A 21,254-nucleotide genomic window follows, 5' to 3' on the forward strand; every position below is an offset into this window, starting at 1 on the left:
GTTTCTATTTTCATTCCCCCTAGTGCACATACTTTGCAGACATTACCTGAAGAGGCCTTGACATCACTGAGATAAGACTTGATTCTTGCATGAATTGCCACACGTTGATCCTCGGATAGTCTATCGAATGCACTACCAAAGCCCTCAACCCTGTAGCCAACATAGAGTGGTTTTGTTAGGAGAATCGAAAACAGCGTGAAACAAGCAAATGCTGCCCCTATCACTAAGCAGAAGTCCTTCTGGTGGTTTAGAGCAGGGATTGGCAAAGTGTTACCAAACCACAGCTCCAAACCATCACCAGACTTGAGAAGTTTAATTGGACACCTCCTGGTAAGAAATGTAGAAGATGTACGATCTGAAGGAAGGACATATTAGGTACACCTCCTTTTGTGTTTGCATGTGGTATGGAATTCATGTTCTGCTTTAGAATTATCTGCAAAGTTACAAAGGGGGTTAGCCTTACATGGCAGCTTGGGAGTTGCAGTCTATGTCCAAAGGAAGGATGTTGATTTCTTGTACAGAAATGCTGGGTAGCAGAAGGTCCAGTTTGGAGCCAAACCAAGCTGTATAATCTGCAGACGTTTCAATGTTTACAGAGGCGACTTTCCAGACAGTTTTGTATATCAGATACTGAATGTTAGCATCTGGCAGCACAACAATGTTCCTCTGCAAAGAAATAGAGCAAAAGAGACTGAATGCAAATCCTTATCAAGTATATTGATCTGATATAACGAATATCCTGGCATTTGTTAAATGCTTTCTATACTTATTTTTATATTTTTTGATTCTTCTTATTTCTCCCTTATCGAAAGGGAATCTTTTTTTGCTGTACTTCCATTTAAGATCTATAAAAGTGTTCAGCTCGGCGTTTTAGCCTTTCCTTAGGTGCCTTTATCTCGTCTGCTGATCATTACCTCCCATAGCAATCCTGCTTTGTTATAGTGCCCCTGCAAGAGGCCTTCCCTTAATTTTGCTTATAAGCTGTACAGAGAGATAACGTAACTCTATGGAGTACTGGAATAATAAACTGTTCAGGACATGAGCATCAATCACAATGAGTGAAATCCTTATAAATGTAATGAACTTATTTCCCCAAAACTCTGGTCTAGAAATGTACAGAGCACTGAATATTGTGATGCTTACCTCTTGTGCCACTCTATTACACTCCTCCATGAAAGCAGAAACTTCTTCGTAGCTATTGCGTTTTTCCAGCTCAACCAAAATGGGTACAGCCTCCATCTGATTCCTAATGGCTGTGCTGTTCATTAGCAGGTTGCCAAGTTGCATGCCGGAAAACATGTCCAGAACATCATACTGCAGAAAATACCAAAACAAAGATGTTGAAATACAAATGTCAGACAGGAGAGATAAATTGTATGTTCTATTGAGTGTATAACTCCTAGTGCTGTAGCTCCCCCTTTAGCGCACCAAAGAAAGGATGGGTCCTTAAGTTCTACACCGTATATAATATTTAGTCGTCTATGTACCCATTAAACTGGGCTGACACTACATTTTTGTTGTATTCCCTGTGCACCTATGTATATTGTTAGGCATACAGCATTTGGACTATTTGTGAAATCAAAAGCTTACCGCATTGAAATTAATGTAGTACTTGTCCAGTTCAGAAATTGTTGCATAATGGGAAAAGCTGAAGAAGATGTTACTCATGTAGGTCTTACTGTCGGTGTATAAGCTACTGCAGGCTGAGCCTTGAGGGAGAGGAAGAGAAATGTTTATGTTATGCAGAAACCCTAATAAAGTTTGCCATAAGTTCTCTAAAACATGATACCCAACCAGTCAGATAGTTCCATAATAGTTAGCTACAGACTACTGGAATAAGGCATGTTGACTGTTACAATTATAAGCATTAAACGGCATCATAAATCTAAAGGGTGGCAATATACATTACCTGAGGTGCTGGCGAGGGAAGATTTGTTGTCCAAGTAAGCAACAATTTTGTTGAATACCTGAGCTCTGAGGTCATTTGCCAGCAACTTATAAACTCCATTGAAAGCAGAGAACCTTAACAAAAAGATTAGAAAAAAGTATGAAATGAACAGTTATTTTTTTCCCAAAGTAATTTCCACTGGCAAGTTCCTTAATGGAGACCTACAGTAATTTGGAAACTAAAATTATAGCTAAATGGGGGTCTGCAAGTCATGTATGATGCTCGTCTTAAAATGTATCTAATAATGCTTTGTCTTATAAATATTTAATTCTCTCAAAAAAGCGGCCACCAAAAAGCTTTTCCAACCATTTGTCCTTCTCCGTGTAAGAAGCCATATTTGTTTGCTAAGCTAGCCCACTTTTTTAGGTACTGATTTCATTTTATCTCATAAAACATGAGGCAACATATCCTGATATATTTGTCACTTATAAGAATGACAACCACAGACATAGGAGGGGTAGAGAGTAAAAAATGGCTTCATGACCTTTAGTTCTTTAAAAATGAGCAAGGAATCAACACATTTTAGTTTCTCTAAATTAAAGTGTATACCCCCCATATGTCAAATACACTAAGTTTGCCCAGGAGCAGTAACCCATAGCAACTAATAAGATTTTTGCTTTTAAACAGGTGACAGTTAAATACTACCTGCTATGGGTTACTGCACCTTGGCAAACGTAGTGTTTTTTATTACATAACCTCCAAAATGTCTTCTGGCACCTAAAGTCACTGACCCAGTTAACCAGACAACAAATATAATCAGTAACCACAGGTGTCAGACATGAGCCAAGGTGGAGATACAAAAAAAAGTTGGGTTGTGGCTTATAATTCGATACAAACGAGTAAGGAACCTTTCCCTCTTTCTTCTGTCTTCTGGTACCTAAGGTGACTGACCCAGTCAAACATAAAACAGATCTAAAAATGAGTAATGACAGGTGTCAGACATAGAGCAAGATGGAGAAACAAAAAGAGTTGGGGTGGGATCTTTAATGCTACAGCCAATACATCAGGTAACGTTTATCACATTATTTTCCAGTACCTGTGCAGACCGAAAAATGTTATTAAAAAAAACAAAAAACAAGTTTAACCCAATAGCAAATGTTTTGGAGAAATGCAGTTTGTGGTATTAAATAAACATTTAAAGCATTGTTACTCACAGGTAAGAAAAATAACCGCAGCTGACGTCCAGTGGGATCTGATCCAATACCTCTGTAGTAATGCCAGGGAGAAAGTATTGGAAGCTAGTGGAAAAATTTCCCATCTGTTCCTCTGTGATAAATTTGAAATTAAATACCATATTTTTGAAGAGGAAGACCATGACCTCTTGCCTTACATCAGATGATATGGTCTGAATTGTAAGCTGCCCAAAAGAAAAAAGAAACACCTCAGTACCAGCATTTCCTCTCTCTCCTCGCCCAAGGAGATATCAAGAAGAAGCCTTTGGGACAAAATATGTACATAGATAAAAGGTACAAAGGATCTATGATCATTGGTGACTAGGGGATGACCGAAGTTGTAGGTCAACATCATCTGAGGCCACTTGGGTGGGCATGCTTGATATATGTAATAACACCTCTCAGATGGGGGCCTCAGACTTTTTGCATTGCCAGTGTCCCCTGCTCTTATTCTGGCCTTGCATATCTGATTAACATGCACCAACAACCAACCTAGAGCCATAGGATGTTACAGCTCTGCAAGCTCAAAGTATGTCATAGGAAATGTAAAAGTTTTATTCTCTACTTACCTTTTCAAATGCGATGTTAAAATAATACAGGAATTCAAAGATAGAATTCAGAGGGACGTAGCTACCCTTTAGACTTTCCAGTACAATTCTCATTGTAGTCACATTAACCAAAGCATCTGAGGTCATGATGTAGTCAACTTTCTGTGGAATGGTGGTAACACTGATGGATGCAATCTGGAAGAAAAACCATGAACGCTCATTCCCACATTCCTCTGTATCTAACAATATCTGACCTTTACATATGTTTCTTTACATATGTTCCAGTGTCCAGAACTTACTGTGTCAAAGCTTGGGTTGACGTCAAGCACCTCTTTCAGTTGTACAACTGAGAAGAAACGTTTCCATGTGACATCTACCCACTCTGCCTGAGGCTGGTCGGACCTGTAACAGCCTGGAGGAGATATGAAAAAATAATTGAGTACTTAGGAAAAACTGCTTTATCACCTCCTATATCCCTCCTATTGAAGCTTATCATAAATGTATTATTGTCACCAAGAGGTTCCTTAGTTTCCAGGAGCACATGTTTCGGAACCCGTATCAATCAATCATTCTAAGGCTAATATGCAAATCTGTTGAGGCTTAAGTGGACAAGGCTCCTCATACATGGAGTAACTGCTGCAACCTTTACAGCCTTGCTGCTCATGTTGTCCCTATAGTGGGATGTTTATCTTAACATATCAGATGTTAGGAGGGCAGATCATATTACAATGAATATATCATAAAATAAGTCTTAGTAACCCTTGAATAGCATCTCCTGAAAGGTGGCATCAAGCAACTTGGAGTCCAATTCTGGTTTTCAAAACATTAGCAGTGACCTTACAAATGGTTAAGGCTATGAAGTTTGTTGAGAACCACTTCTGTAGACCATATCCTCATTAAAAATTCAGAAGTGGTTATATTCTGTCTCAGTAATGTAAAAATTCATGAAATTCTAGTTTCATGAGCTACAGCTTGAGTAGTATATTTTTGTTGAAAATAAATATCCCCTGCCACACGGGTCCAACAAAACTGCCTTTAGATAAGACAGAGGTAGGGTCCAAAACCTATGATGATGACGAAATGTGATTGGCTGTGTTTTTGTTCACTCTTTACCTAAAAAAAAGTGTGCACAGGGGCGCTCCGCCAATGAGGGGAGTTGAGAAACTTGCCTCAGGCGGCAGCGCCCCCCTGGTTGCCAGGGGCAGCAAAAACGCAGCTCCTGGTAACTAAGAGCCAAATTTCCATTTTTTCAGCCCGGAAATTCAGCTCTTCTAGTGCAGAGAGCACAATTGCGCTCTCTGCACTAGCGACGTGGATGCCCCCAACCCCCTCCGGCGGGGGCTGAAAATGTGAGTGCAGTGGGGCAGCAGAATGAAGGCCGCCTCTGGCCAGGATCACCCCTGAGTCTGCAGTTCAGTTTACTTTGCCTGTTCATGGGATCTGTGAGTGCCTTCTGCTTCTTATAGGGTCCGAAACATTGCCTAACCTTGTGTGCTGTTGATAAGCACCCTTCATTCAAATAATACAAGTGTACTGGAACCATCTTGATTGTATCAATACCTTCCAAATTGCTACTGTGCAACAGACTGGGCCATGTATAACACATCTTCAGATTACCTTGCAATGCTGTGCTCTTCAGATTGCTGACAATCCAGTTTACGATGGATGTCCTGGTGTCTGGTGACATGACATCATATACTCGGTCAAATATGGCCACACTATAATAAATAAAATTGTAGAAATACTGGTAAACAGGTCACCTAAATACTGTGTGTAAATGAATTCCATAAAATAAAGAGTATGAATGAGTATGGGGTAGCCCCCACCAGGATGCCTGATATACCATACTGTGTTATATGCTTTCCTACCTTTATCCCGTTCATTTTAAACTTCAAAGGGGACCAATATCTTCACTGAAACTGGCTTTCCCCCATAGCTCTCTAAAGTATTTATTTAAGTACTCACTTTTTATCCAACATACTGAGAAAACTATACATTTTTGCTCACATTACACTTTTATCATCATCAAAAGGGGATTTCTTTGGTGTTCAGAGCTAGAAAATATTTGAAATGACTTCTTTAATGATTATATGAGACTAAAAAGCAAGGAGGATATTTTTACACTATTTGGGACTCTGGTCCTGGAGAAAGTTTTGTTGCTTTAATGGTTCATCTTTAATGGTTCATCTAGTACTTTATACTTTATGATGATAATAATAAAGAGAGCTGAAGTCCAGTAGTGCCTGGTTAAATAGCAGGTTCTTTAGAGTTGATATAAACCTTCCACAAAATTCAACCAGTACATTCCCTAACCCTCCAAGGAAGTCATTAATGGGTACCAGGATTGCATCTTGGCCCTTTAAATGATAATGTATCTGTGAAGTTTCCTTCCTAAGAAATATAAAAATTGTAGACATGAAAATCCTAAATGCTTAGTAAAATTCCAGATGATTCCTTAACACTCTACCCCCATCTGACACTTACATGGAAATTAGAGTGTCACAGTCTTGGATAGGGATGAGATTAAGGGTTTGCTCAGAGAAGAACTGGATGAAGAAGTAAATCCTTTTCTCAAACATCTCCACAAATTGCACACTTGTGTAGGTTTCCATCTGTGATGTCACAATTTGTAAGTAATTCAAAAGTATATAATTTCCGACCTCCACATTTTCAATGTTGATTTTTTTCTAGAAGTGAAAGAAGTACAAAGCATTAGTCTTATTTTATGTTGGTATTTAAATTATATTTACTTATTGATTTATATTATTTATTTATGCACCATATCCAGGGTTTTTTTTGGACTAATGCCACCACTTTTTAAAGTTTTAAGATGTATCCTTACTACTTTCTTGACCAAATCAAATCCCTACTTTTTTTGATCACAGATGGTGTAATATATCTTTTGCTCTCAATTTTAAAAATTATTGCAATTTAAGTTTCAGAATACATTGTTTCTTCTGCCAATTTTTAAAAAATTTTAATTCAAAAACTTCAAATTTCGAAGTAATTTTTTGGTACTTCGACCATCGTATAGGCCAAATTCGACTTTGACTTTGATTCGAAAATACTTTGAATATTCGACCATTTGAAAATCTGTACTGTCTCTTTAAAAAACGTCGACACTTCGATATCTTAAACCGCCCGAATTGCTATGTTAGCCTATGGGGGGCCTCCTAGAACCTATAGCCAAAATTTTGCTAAGTTTTAAAAAGACGTAGTAGTTTTTTTGAAAATCGTTCGATCAATCGATTAAATTGTTCGATTAGATCGAAACTTTTCTATGATCGATCGAACGATTAAGGGGCACATTTACTAAGTTCGAGTGAAGGAATCGAAGTAAAAAAACTTCAAATTTCGAAGTATTTTTTTGGGTACTTCGACCATCGAATATGCTACTTCGACCTTCGACTACGACTTCGAATCAAATGATTCAAACTAAAAATCGTTCGACTATTCGACCATTCGATAGTCGAAGTACTGTCTCTTTAATAAAAACTTTGACTACTTCGGCACTTTAAACCTACCGAGCTACAATGTTAGCCTATGGGGACCTTCCCCATACGCTTTCTAAGCTTTTTTTGATCGAAGGAAAATCGTTCGATCGATCGATTAAAATCCTTCGAATCGTTCGATTCGAAGGATTTAATCATTCGATCGAGCGATTTTTCCTTCGATCGTTCGATCGAGGTATTTGCAGTAAATCCTTCGACTTCGATATTCGAAGTCGAAGGATTTTACTTCGATGGTCGAATATCGACGGTTAATTAACCCTCGATATTCGACCCTTAGTAAATGTGCCCCTTAAATTCGACCGAAAAGGGACAAAAAAATTAAAAAAGAAGCGTTTTTTAACTTCAAAATTCGACCCTTTATAAATGTGCCCCTTAGTGTACTAAAGATGATGAATTAATTTTAAAAATCTTTTTGATGAAAGTGTTTTTTTCAGATTTGGCAAAACATTATTACACAATGTATAATCATTCCAGTAACATTATACCATTTCAATGTCATTTCCATTAGAATTTCATCAAATATTTTACAATGCTTTGGTTCTACTTTATAACTGAGCTATTGTTTTTCCCAAAACATCAAACTAAGCCAACATAGTTTTCATTTCTATTCCATTGGGTTATAAATTATTATTTCATAACTGCTACAAAGTAATGGATTAAAAATAAAATATTTTCATTTTAATTTAACTGGAGGTATATATTACCCTGGTGCTGCAATAATATTTAATGACTTAAAGAGAATATTAACCTGCGTTGCTGTCTCCGTAAAACTTGTCATACAGGCGTCGACCTCGGCAACCGTACGAGTTTTTAGGTAATCGAATAGTAAAACGCTGTTGTCTGTGCTTTGCAGGGTATTGGAATTTACAATCATGTCTCCAATTTGGTCTGTAGTCAAAATATTGATCACTCCAGGTTCGTACTATGGAAAAAGACAAAATATAGGAAACGTGTTTTGCCTTGTTAGCACTGAAATCAATTTCCATCACTTTTTATTTTAGTAAATAAATGGTCTTTGCACAATTATTTTCAGTTTACTATTTCAGTCTCACCTCATTTTTTTTTTTGACGCCGGCGAATTTTCGCGGCTATTTCGTAAATTTATTCGAAAAGCGGGAATTCGCCAAGAATAAATTCGCCCATCACTACTTATGGAACATCTCTGCTATATCCCAACACTACCTCAAGCCCCATACCCAACACAATGTGACATTCTATATGTGTACAGCTCAGGGGACAGCAACTCTATGCTGAGTAAACCCACACTTTATTTTGCACTACATTTATAAACGAGGATGCCTATTTAATGAAAGCAATTACTTACAGGGTTGAAATCAGTTTTGTAAGATATAATCTCTTCATAGGTGGCCAAGGTAGAAAAACTTGCTAAAGTTTTTTGAATCCACACCTTAGAAGTTAATGTGGTTTCACAATCGGCACCTGTTGGTAATGAGATAATAAAATACGTTATTTCAGAAGAGTACATTGTGTTAGGCATACAGTGTTTTGCTCCTACCAAGACCAAGGAAAGAATGTTATTTGGATCGCCTTACCATGCTCATTGAAGTTTGAAATGAAATTGTAAATGTCCTTCCTGTTATCATTCGCTGTCTTGGGGAAGTTTATGTCAAAAGCATGAACTCTGTAAAGCAATCAAAAATACTTTTTAAATTGAAATCTTTAATAAATTTAAAAAGTCATTTGTGATTTTAAAGAAACAGAGTTTAATCATCGTTTTCAAGATTTCTAAAACAACTAAAATTCTAATGTTGATAAATGGGCTTTTTACAGTTCTCATTAAGGATGCACTCAATCCAAGATTCAGTTCGGGATTCGACCACGATTCAGCCTTTTTCTGCTGAATTCAAGTGCCTGGCTGAATCAAATCCAAATCCAAAAAAAAAAGTTCTCTTTCCCCTTTTTATCCTAGTTTACATAAATTAGGATTCAGTTCAGTATTTGGATGAATCTTTCACAAAGTATTTGACCAAATCCTGAAATAGTGGATCCCTAGTTATCGGTCATGGTTTTTTTTCATGTATCCTCTAGTTTTCTAATTGTCTTATATTTGTATTATTTAGGGATGCACCAAATCCACTATTTGGGATTCAGCTTGGTGAAAGTTTCAGCCAAATACCGAACTGAAACTGAATCCTAATTTGCATATGCAAATGAGGGGCAGGAAAGGAAAAAGTGGGGAAAAAACTTCTTTTGTGATGAAAAGTCATGTGATTTCCCTACCCACCCCTATTTTACATATGCAGATTCAGATTCGGGTTCAGCCATCAGAATCCGAATCCTGCTGAAAAAGGTCAAATTCTGAACCGAATCCTGGATTCAGTGCATCCCTAGTATTATTATCATTATTTTAGCCCTCACTAAATGTCCACTTACCAATCCTTTCTTTTATTTCTCTGACAATCTTATCTAAATTCAGTTGTATGTATGATCAAATAAGAATTCCTTTACATTTCCATGACCCCATTTCCATAAGCTCAGAAAAATATTGCATTGGATGCTAGTATGAGCATCTCTGGTATTTAATATATTTATGAGGTGTGTTTGTATATCGATCCAAGAATAGTGCCAAACATTACTCACAAAGTTTCATAAGATGCGCAGTTGATGGTAACAGGAATCTTTTCAAGGATGGGTTTATTAATAGTTGGCAGCACAAAGTCCAGTCTTTCCACAAACCAGACCTTATAGTCTTCCTCTGTGAATGTGGGGTAATAGTTTACCAGTTCGAGGGTGGTACGGTTCAGCATGGTGTATTCTACTTCTTCTGTCACTGTGAATTTAGGGCTCTTTGGGAAGAAATAGAGACAAGAAATGGAGATGCTTGTTTTAAGTTGACCAGCCCTTAAGAAAGGGTTGTAGGCTACCAATTTGGCAGCTCAACACTTGAGAGACCTTACAAGAAGGACATTATATTTTTTTCAGTACCCTTGGGATTGATTGTTAACATTTTATTCTACATTTCATTCTATCCAAACCCTCTCCTATTCATTTACCATTTTATCATGCAAACCTCTGTCTGGTTGCTAGAAGTGACTAGAAGTAGCCAAAGGCTCATTTTAAGACCATTTTCACAAATAACTTTTCTTGTGTTTTTCTTGCCCTTAATAAGCTCCCAAGAAAAAATGTGCACGCTGAAGCCAATTAAAAAGTAGTAAATACCAACATGTAAATTTAATATCTATGAAAAACTTTTATTAAATAAAAAAAATACCAACATGTAATCAGAACTAGAAAATATATGCACAATGGTTATTTGGAAAAATAATCAGAAACTTACTGTTTCTGCAATGGTATTGAAAGTATCCCAGAAAGAACCAAGGTTTGTCACTACTTCTTGAGCTGGAACATCCACGAGCACATCAAAGACGCTTTCCATAACATGTACATCAGTGCGAACTGATTCCTCATATATGACCACCTCACTAACTTGACTTGCAGTGAGTTCAGTTAAGACATCAAGCTATAAAATAAGTGAAGAAAAAATGGTAATGATGGATGATGATCCAGTAATAGCCACAATTGTTTATTCCGGTGTCCTATTATAAGAATTTTTCAAGGAGGAATGCTAAACACATTTTGTATGGGTTTATGACTAAGCCCCTAATGTAGTGTGAGTTGTTCTTTCTAAAAGAAGTGCCATAAATATACTTACTGGTTTAAAGTCTGGATTGAGCTGTAAAATGACGGACAAGTTGGTCTCTGCCCTAAACTGTTGCCAGTTGACGACTAACCAGTCCTTGCTGTCACATTCTAAAAAATATAGAGCATTCTATTTATTGATCCGGTTACTGCAGTTGAATAAATTCACATATCTTTGTTTGATTTTAAACCATATTTATTTAATTTAACCCCAGAAATTGTTTTCTCTAATATAGTGCTGACATAAGGAAGATGGCCACATTTGCTCAGGCATTTTCAGCCTCATGGCCCAACTGTGTGTTCATATATATCACCTGTTGTGGGGGTGTTGGATACCTATTGACCCATCCAAATTGAACATTTTATCTCCATTTGCCTATTCGGGGTCAGTGAACAGGGAATCTGAAAATATACATGTAAGAGGAGCGACACCTCCCATTAACCCTTTAGTTAACCTCTTTAGGCTATTGGCCCAGACAAAATCAAGAGTGCCTGTTTAGCATCATTGTAGATGGGTATCTCACAAAACATTAGACCATACTGCTTGTAGGAGTAGCAAGTTAACCAATGTAAGGTCGCCCTTTGGGGCTTTTAGGCACCTATTTATCTTTAGGCAGAATTAAAAACCTGTTCTAAGACAGAGTTAATTTTCAGCTCTCAAGCAATTGTGGATGCACAAGGAAGAAACGATTACTATAAATTCAATTTCCACTCCATGTTTAAGAATGACTTGATGATGATGATGATTTGATGACAATAACAGGTAATTAATAAAAATGAAGTTTTATTGAAGTGATATTATTGACTCTTTAAAATCCAGCCACTGCTTTTAGAGGAATGTGGCACTGCTGGATACTTACTTGTGGTGCTCAAGAATGTGCCAATCCACAGCGCAACTTCCTGTCTGGTGTTGGGGCTCATATAACTGTATGCTGCATTAAAGCCTGTAATGCTGTAGTAGCAAGAAAAGACTGGTGTTAGACATGAATGAATTTCTAGTTTCAAAATTTTTTCGACGTTTCGTGAATTTCGCCGGAAATTCGCAAATTTTTTTGGCGTAGCAAAACAGGAGAAATTCGGCCATCATTACTTATAAGCAAAACCAATATAAAGAATATATAATATATCTAGTGGTTTGGAATGTGTGATTGGTCATCTAATCATAGTTCTTAAAATATTGAAGCCCTTTTTCTGAAAGGAGAATCAGTTGTTTGCATTAAAAGACAAAGATGCCAGTCATGTACTCTTAGATGTGTTCAATATCTTGAATCCTTACTTACATGATTTGGAAGCTTGAGCAGTCCTTTACTAAACCAATGGTCAGCAGCGAAAGTTGAGATTGCTTGATGCATGGCAGAAAGACGGGTAGATTAATACTGAACCAGGTTTCCCAGTCCCCAAAGGAAAATTGGGGGAACTTAGTGCTCAGTATTGGCCAGAAGCCGTCCAGAAGTAAACAACGTACATCGGCATTCCTTATAACGAGTATGTTGTACTATGGAAGAAAAGGCAAAAATGATAAAACCATAATTAGGAGCCTATTTACTAAAAATCAAATTTCGATTTTTTTCCAGTAGACTGAGTAGACTACTTCAACATTCCTATTTGACCAAAATATCATTAAAATGTATAAAACATCTGAGCAAGCCACCAGGCTTCTTCTTGATTATTTACAGTCCACATAGGGGCTACAAAATAACCAATTACATCTCTTATTTGGCATCCCCAGGACTTTCTATATACTTGTTTTGTTCCCCAACTTTGTCCTTTTGAATGTGACTTACAGGTAAAAAAGGTTAAGGATCCTTTGTCTACTGGCTTCCCAGCCAGGTGACAAATGCATCTCATAAAATCTTGACTAGTACAAGTAAAGACTACAAAATATAATTTTGGGTGAACAAATACTAAAATAAAAAAATAAAAAAATATTTTGCTATGCTGTGGGTTTTTACTTTTTTGTTGGATAAATTAAATATGCTGCAAGAGAGTCTTCTAAATTACATTATAGCCTATTGTACCTCTTGATCAAAGACTCACCTGCTGTAGAGTTCTGCTAAATTCAGTCAGGAATTGTAGAATATAGTCATAGCCTTTAGTTCTCCATGTGGTTATTAGAGCTGAAATACGGAATGCATATTGTTCAGGAGCTTCCTGTGTTAGTATGTTGGAATATATGAGCAGATCCAGTGTCTGATTAATGGTCAGAGAATCAGCAGCCTCAAACTGAAATGGAAAGAGAATGGAGAAATCATTAAAGATGAAAAATCCTGGTGTTTCAAAATAAATGGTATAATTTGTTAATGATTTATTGGAAAAATAACTCACTCCATTAAAAGAAGGGTTTAGCTTGATCATTTCTGAGAAGGGGAGATAACTGCTAAAACTTCCAAAATTATAGGTCAGCCACGTAGCACTGGTAAGTCCATATGTGCATCCTGATCCTGTAGAAACCACATACAACCATTATGAGTTACATTCAGAACCATGTAAGTACAACAGATACCGAACATACCTATGAAAATTAATTCTGAGTTGTAAAAATAATTTAACCTAAACTGTTTCCGTTTCTTGATCGAAGTGTACTGCCTCAGGCTCAAGAATGGAGTCAGTCCTGGCACAAAGGCTATTTTTTCATATATTATATTTCCTAAATGATGATAGTTTATCATTACCTGCTGAATTGGCTTCCTTTGTAATATAGTTAAGCTTAAATCTAAACACAGCATATTTCACATCATCTGAGTAGCTGCTGTAGGCATTGTCCAATCCTTGAGACCTGTAGAATAGAATAAAATATGAAGTATGAGACCAAAGCCATCTAGTCTGGGTTAAAATGAATAGAAAACATAATTTTCAAAAGAGATATACTGTATCAACCCAAATATCTTTATCTGAAGGCTTCCTAGAGGTCAGGTATCATGAAATGTACAATAAGCACCAATTGGGTAATTATCATGGAAATATATTGAATACTGACTCATTTTATTTGGAAGACTATCATTTTTGGTACTGAGCTGTGGGAACCTATTATAACTGACGTTTGACTATAATTATGATGTGGGCAAAGCTAGAGCTATTTTGTTGTAGCCTAGAAATTATGTTTATTTAATGATACAGTGTAAAGGTTGAGTTGAATGGAGGGTAACAGTGTATCTCACTTACACATCTTGGTAACTGGAACAGTCAATGTTGGTAGGAAAGAGATTTAGGACAGTCTCATTGATGGCCGCCAGGAGGAACTTAAGTTTGACTTGGAAAATCTCCTTCAAGCTCGGTTTGCATAGCTGTGCTTCGGGACTTTCTAATGTTATCAAGGTTATCCTCAGTAGAGAAAACAATAAGTCATTGTCTAAGGATGTTGAGACAGAGAGCTGTGAAATGGTATCCAGGAAGGTGACAAGGTAAAAAATGTCCTTCTTTTGAAGAAAGTTGAGCATTGTTGCAGACTTATCTGGACTGCTGAACAGGTTGGTTTCAAGGCAGTACTGGGCTACTTGGAAATCTGTCAACTCATCAAGAGCTGAAGTCTAGGAAAGAAGATACAATGAACATACAATATCATCCTTTAGGTTTATTTGATTAAGTAACGGTATATGATTACCTTAACCACCCAATAAAGTCCCCCACCTTCTGAAGGTAACAAGGTCATCTTGTTACTCTTGTTCCCAATACCACCTCTTGACTAAAAGTTTACAAACAGTCAGGGGCACTCTAAGATCAATTGGGGTATGATATGTGCTGTTCTAAATATTTCTATAAGCCCAGCCTGAAGGGAAATTATTATTGGACTTGAGGCCAAGCACCTTTTACTCCTGGAACAGTAGTGATGGTTATGACAACCTTTCTTAATATGTTTAACCTTGTTAGGAGGCAAAGGGAACCCTGATTAGATGTTGATCTTCAAATAGGTCACTGACCAACTCTTAAATGAAAACAGCTACATGCACATTCTATTTTGGTTGAATGGAAACCAAGAATCTGCAATATTTAAATTCAGACTTACCACATCAATGTTTGGCCAAGCAATGATGTAATCTGCATAGTTAACGTTGTTCTTAAAGCTCCGATAGTAAGAGTTAATCCATTCAGTGACTGATGGTTTGGGGCATGCTAAAACAAAACCAAAGAATAGTCTACATCACTGGTCATCTGCTGTTTATTTTCAATCTTAAATGGTCTCAAATACTTTAATAAAAAAGGTTAACCTTGTATAATGTAGGGACATTTCTTTCTGTGCTCTTTCTTTGTACATTTTTACTGAGCTACTTGCCCAACTTGAACATATTGGTCCATATCAACAATGGATGTATAAATTTCATCATCATGACTAAACATGCATTTTATAAACCTTACAATACATAAAGATGGGTGAAAAATCATTGTGGAAGCTATTTACTATAAAGCCTTGCCTCTGCCCTCGTTAGTGTATCTGTCTCTGCACTGTCAAGATATGAGCCTTTAAGATAATTTGCTAACAGATGCAAAGGTGCAAATATTTTTTGTACCCTGTTTACCCTACAATCCTTTTTCTCCAAAAATTCCAGCATCTTTGAATGTGTGCAGAATTATGTACCCCCCACTAACTGCAAGAAATGCACTGTAAACTGGGTGCACATCATTGGTCACTTTGATTTGATGTGAGATATTGGTCAAGTCTATTGCAGTTTGGGCTAGCTAAGTGATTATATGACTAGCATAGTACAGGTATGGGACCTTTTATGCAGAATGCTCAAGATCTGGGGCTTTCTGGATAAGGGATATTTCTGTAATTTGGATTGCATACCTTAAGTCTACTAAACATAATTTAAATATTAAATAAAACCTAATAGGATTGTTTTGCCAATAAGGATTAATTATATCTTAGTCGGGATCAAGTACAAGGTACTGAGAAACGGAAATCATTTTTAAAAATGTGAAAAAAATTCATTATAATGGAGTCTTTGGGAGATGTCCTTGCCATAATTCAAAGCTTTCTGGATAATGGATTTCCGGATAATGAACCCCGCAGCTGTACTGAGTAAGGTCTCTCTGTGCTTAAACATATGGGCTAATGATTAACAAGCACCAAGTTTGCTCCATGTCTTGTAACTCAAGGCAACATAGCCAGATGTTGGCTTTCAAACAGCAGGACAACATATTCGACCTGCTGATTGATTGCCTTGATTTACTAAAACTGGAAGAAACTTTGAGCATATTATTACTGGTGTGTTCCACCAGTGTTTGAATCAATAATGCAGTTAGTTGTGGAACAAACTCAAGGCAGCAAGTTGACTGCAATACTCTTTATTGGGAGGTAGAGTTACACAACATGTTTCGGACGGAGCCCTTTGTCAAGTGTAAAGGAACATTTGAAGAAGCAAACATTTAAAACCTCATGTGACTCATCCAGTGCATCATGGGTAAACCATTAACCATTTAGTTAACCATTACATATTACATTCAATTAAGGTGCATTATGCTAAAGTGCAACGTGAATAAATACATTTACATTAATTTACATTTACATTAATAAGGATGCATCAAATAACCATTGCATCAATTATCATGACCTCAATCCATATATAATACATAATAATATTACGTGTAATTAATCCATTAAAATTCCAATTCATGTAGTGAGTACATATTAATAACCCAATAAATTCCATAAAGATACATTTAAAATCCAGGTAACTGCTTGATCCAGCCTAACCTGTAAAAAATAGGGAAAATGCCATTAAGGCCTATCCAATCACTTGCGTTTTGTAACTATGTTGTGCCAGTTTAGCATTTATATTTATATTTATTTTTGCAACATTGTTCCTACTCAATTATATGCTCACGACTTTTCAGCTACAGAAACTTGTATCCATGTATTATCTATTTGAGCAAGTATATTGCAAGTGATTGGATAGGCCTTAATGGCATTTTCCCTATTTTTTACAGGTTAGGCTGGATCAAGCAGTTACCTGGATTTTAAATGTATCTTTATGGAATTTATTGGGTTATTAATATGTACTCACTATATGAATTGGAATTTTAATGGATTAATTACACGTAATATTATTATGTATTATATATGGATTGAGGTCATGATAATTGATGCAATGGTTATTTGATGCATCCTTATTAATGTAAATGTAAATTAATGTAAATGTATTTATTCACGTTGCACTTTAGCATAATGCACCTTAATTGAATGTAATATGTAATGGTTAACTAAATGGTTAATGGTTTACCCATGATGCACTGGATGAGTCACGTGAGGTTTTAAATGTTTGCTTTTTCAAATGTTCCTTTACACTTGACAAAGGTCTCCGCCCGAAACATGTTGTTTTGAGTATTGCAGTCAACTTGCTGCCTTGGGTTTGTTCCACAACTAACTGCATTATTGATACATTGATTTGGGATATCGAACACAGGATAACCCGTGGAATTAAACCAACAAAGACTTTTGGTGAGCCGCACCCATTCCTTTATTTGAAATATCCACCAGTGTCTGAAGCTGCGTTGTCCAGAATCTTCTCATAACTTACTGTATCTCCTAAGGAACTGTGAAATCCAGTGTCCAACGGTTTCTCTTGTAGTGTTACTAAGGGTGGGGTAAGCCAAGTGTAAAGAATCCACACTGTAAAGGATAGAGGAAAACAAAAATACATGATAGTTATTACAGAACATTTAATATATAGAAACACCCCTAGTAGTTCATATAATGAGCCATCTACCCAGATGTTGACTATAGAGGTGTGGGACCTGTTATCCAAAATGCTCGGGACCTGGGGTCTTCCAGATAATGGATCTTTCCATAATTTGGATCTTCATATCTTAAGTCTACTAGAAAATCCTTTAAACTTTAAATAAACACAATTGGCTGGTTTTGCATCCAATAAGGATTAATCATATCTTAGTTTGGATCAAGTACAAGGTCCTGTTTCATTACAGAAAAAAAGGAAATCTTGTTTTAAAATTTGGATTATTTGGATAAAATGGAGTCTATGGGAGATCTGGATAATGGGTTTCTGGATGTCGGATCCCATACCTGTACTGGAATTTCTAGTTCATCTAGGGAGGAACAACCTCGGGATTCTTGTTTCAAAGTAATGTATTTTGACTAGCATAGCTATAATGGCAAATTTATATTGCCTGGTCATGTATATTCCATGAATAACCATAGGTAGTGTTCCCCCTTTAGTTATGTCTGTATTGTTCCATTGCCTGGTCACTTTGGGGTGATTTTATTGTGCTTTGATGATCATCCTTGGAACTAAAGCAGGGCAAGCTAATATTGGTCTACAATATGGTGTTTGGACTTTTGTGGTCTTGGTATTATGACAAAACAGGCAGGCTGAAACTATGAACAATTCAAAATAAAGCTGAATACATTACATTTACATTTTAATAAGGAAACACATAACATTAATGTCCAGTGGTGCCCCATCATGCAAGACTTTACCTGTTAATGTTTTGTATTCCCGTATTCAAACATGAATTTACTGTACACAGTTTTATCTCTCACAAAGAGATGGAAACAAAAACAAATATCTCATATTACAGAATATCCAATATATTGAAATTACACTTGGTTTCTTGGACAGCACAATATAATGTTCTTATCGTAAACCCATACACTTTGTTTATACAGCATAAAAACCTCTAGTAGCGTTTATAATGTTCCATCTTCCTAGATGTTGGGGTATACTGGAAGTTCTAGTTCATCTGGGAAGGCACAGGCTATTTTAGAAGGTTACTTGAATTTTGTTTTTGGATTACTAGTTGTGTTGGGCATAAATATAATGGTTTAGTGTGATCACATGGTTATATATAGTCTATGATTAAACTCTATGAATAGGGAGTGTTCTTGTTTCACCTTGCCCGTATTTTCCAAACTGGGTATTTGTCTTCCTTAACCAATTCCATTGATGGGGAGGACAAGCTTAACAGGTAATTTTGATTTGGCGTGCTATATTTGTGCTTTCCTGGACATCCTTAGAACTGTAGCAGGGTAAGCTCTTGGTCTACAAGATGAGGTTGGACCTCAAACGTCTTAACCTTTGTAGTGTTGGGATTATGACATAAAGACAGGAGTACTCATATGGAAGACTGTACTCAAACAACCAATGAATAAGGCATCTTAAATTCTTAAAAGTTCCACCTCAATCAAATCAAGGGCATACAAAGCAAGATAAAACTGTACACAGTATATTTTAATAAGAGAATACAAAACATTAAGGTCCAGTGGTGCCCCATCATGCAAGACTTACACTGTCTGGAAGCCATCGCAGGTCAGAGGGATGCTGATCATACAGTTCAAAATGTCAGAGTGAATTGCAGAGAGGAACGGAGACAGCCTTTGGAACCAAGAGCCTGGAAATACTGAGCAGGCACAATCAGGATCATGTCGGATTTTTTCCCATACTGCGTTCAACAAATAGAGCTTGACAGTTGGGGTAATTGAACTGGCAGGGATCTAAAAAAAAACATATATCAGATATATTCAGATGAACACATATATATATGGATAATACATAAAAGCCATGAATGTCCTGTAAATTATATCCTTATAAACTGTGCTTAGTGATGTCATTGGTTATAACTGGAGCTTATTGATGTCACTTCTCTCACATGACTCACTGAAATTGTGTGTATTATAATAAATATTGCAAAATATGAAGATATTAGAAGTCACCTTGGAGTTCCATGACCTTCGGCCTCGTGGTTTTTAAATCATCATGGAACTCCTTGGTAACTTATAATATCCTTAAATTTTACAAGAGGGGGGACTTTATTCAGTATATTAACATTAACCAATGCATGCTTTCCATGTCATGGATATTTTATCATCATCATCAAGAGGATGATAATGATAGAAAACCAGGACACTTGAGTCCAATCTGGGGCATTCTTGGATCAGTTGTGACACTGGACAGTGTTAAAAAGGTTGGGATTTATGGGGCCATATGGCAGCCCTATTTAGGCAGACACTGTTGGATGTACTCCATCTTGTGACGAACAGGGAGAACTGCAGCTTATTAAAAAAAGAAGTTGAATGGTCTGATGCAACTGTATGTTTATACTACACATTCAGCATTATAATACGTAGCAATATTATGATTAGCCTTGCTATTTACAGCCCCAAACTTACCTGAGCCTCAATTTGATACAAGACATCTGTCAGTGTTTCCAGGCTGAGTTTGGAGATGAAGAGGGAGAAGGATTGTTGGCTGACAAAGGCATCCGAGTTTGTGATGTAACATTTAATGATAGAGAAAACGGTACTGTTGGAAGCCTTGCCCACCTAAGATAGAATGAGAGAACATGGAATACTTAAAACTCATGTAGACCATCTACAGCAATCAATTTCCTTCTAACCAACACTTATCTAAAAAGGAGGTTTCAATGGCACAGGTGACTCATAATGTTCTTCTAAAATTTGCTTTCATCATTGTAATTAGATTGAACTGCTAATTGGTTTATTTGTATAATTTTTACAATATACAACCCCATATCTTATTAAACCTATCAAAGAATCAAGGCATATTGAAGGGGACATAATACAATGGATAAGCAGAGCTTATCTTCTATTTATCCTAATTTAATTAGCTCATGGAGTGTTGTTGAGTGTTCTCAGCATTGGTTAGTATGGACTTCAATAAAAAATGTCCCTAATGGTTTATATATATATATATATATATATATATATATATATATATATATATATATATATACACTACATATTTCTACTGAAATCTACAGGGAATTACTTATCCAAGGCCAGCAACATGGTGGCTCCCATATATGCTCCTTCCTGCTGTTCACTTTAGTTGCAGAAAAAGGAGGTGATAACCCCAACTGTACTTAGACATAGATTATAGTTTTCTTAGCAGTACAGTACCTGCTGTAAAAAGGAGGATACTATGGTATACTTAAAAATAAGTCACAGTTCTATAGAAGCAACAAGAAAAACCCAGACTTACCGACGCACATGCATACTGCCTCAGTGTATTCTCACAGGCATTTTCATCAGTCAAGCCACCTTCCAAAATGGGGTCCAAGTCTTGGCTAAAAATATTTGAAGTCAACAAGAAATAGTGTGAGTCTTATTCTTAGTGAAATTCTAAAGACAATTTCAGCTATTGCCTCAAGGGAGTTCAGAGAACTAAAGAACATACGACTGCTTTTGTAAAGTGCAAATGTTTTTAAATATTTTCTTGAATTCACAGAAATTTGGCCATGCAGATGTACTGGTTTTAACTGGTTAAGAGGGAGCCATCTGTTTTTGTGCGCTGTGAACTTTATGATCTCACTCTGTAAAATACAGGTCTAGGATCTATTATCCAGAATGTTTGAGACCGAGTGCTTTTCAGATAGGGATAATAATAATAATCTGTGAATCTCCATGCATTGTCGCCTAAACCACATTTAAACATATAACATA

The 21,254-nt window shown here is 36.5% G+C and overlaps 1 protein-coding gene across 1 annotated transcript in view; it reads right to left on the minus strand.

Annotated features, from left to right (window-relative positions):
• The window catches only part of thdl20.L (thyroid hormone down-regulated protein (gene 20) L homeolog), an 88,073-nt gene that overhangs the window by 57,744 nt on the left and 9,075 nt on the right, over positions 1-21,254 (minus strand). The window contains exons 7-33 of the mRNA XM_041576197.1: positions 20,794-20,878; positions 19,962-20,114; positions 19,081-19,286; positions 17,356-17,447; positions 14,844-14,950; positions 14,003-14,367; positions 13,513-13,616; positions 13,166-13,281; positions 12,878-13,063; positions 12,121-12,335; positions 11,701-11,792; positions 10,854-10,951; positions 10,479-10,661; positions 9,782-9,987; positions 8,734-8,822; positions 8,505-8,620; positions 7,929-8,102; positions 6,153-6,355; positions 5,286-5,386; positions 3,968-4,080; positions 3,690-3,863; positions 3,103-3,305; positions 1,910-2,022; positions 1,591-1,709; positions 1,144-1,314; positions 464-666; positions 47-150 (exon numbers count right to left, since the gene is read on the minus strand). Of these exons, the coding sequence (XP_041432131.1) occupies positions 47-150; positions 464-666; positions 1,144-1,314; positions 1,591-1,709; positions 1,910-2,022; positions 3,103-3,305; positions 3,690-3,863; positions 3,968-4,080; positions 5,286-5,386; positions 6,153-6,355; positions 7,929-8,102; positions 8,505-8,620; positions 8,734-8,822; positions 9,782-9,987; positions 10,479-10,661; positions 10,854-10,951; positions 11,701-11,792; positions 12,121-12,335; positions 12,878-13,063; positions 13,166-13,281; positions 13,513-13,616; positions 14,003-14,367; positions 14,844-14,950; positions 17,356-17,447; positions 19,081-19,286; positions 19,962-20,114; positions 20,794-20,878 (4,091 nt within the window). The remainder of the gene's footprint in view (positions 1-46; positions 151-463; positions 667-1,143; positions 1,315-1,590; positions 1,710-1,909; positions 2,023-3,102; positions 3,306-3,689; positions 3,864-3,967; positions 4,081-5,285; positions 5,387-6,152; positions 6,356-7,928; positions 8,103-8,504; positions 8,621-8,733; positions 8,823-9,781; positions 9,988-10,478; positions 10,662-10,853; positions 10,952-11,700; positions 11,793-12,120; positions 12,336-12,877; positions 13,064-13,165; positions 13,282-13,512; positions 13,617-14,002; positions 14,368-14,843; positions 14,951-17,355; positions 17,448-19,080; positions 19,287-19,961; positions 20,115-20,793; positions 20,879-21,254) is intronic.

The sequence above is a fragment of the Xenopus laevis genome, chromosome 9_10L (assembly GCF_017654675.1).
Source record: "Xenopus laevis strain J_2021 chromosome 9_10L, Xenopus_laevis_v10.1, whole genome shotgun sequence".
Classification (NCBI taxonomy): Eukaryota; Metazoa; Chordata; class Amphibia; order Anura; family Pipidae; genus Xenopus; species Xenopus laevis.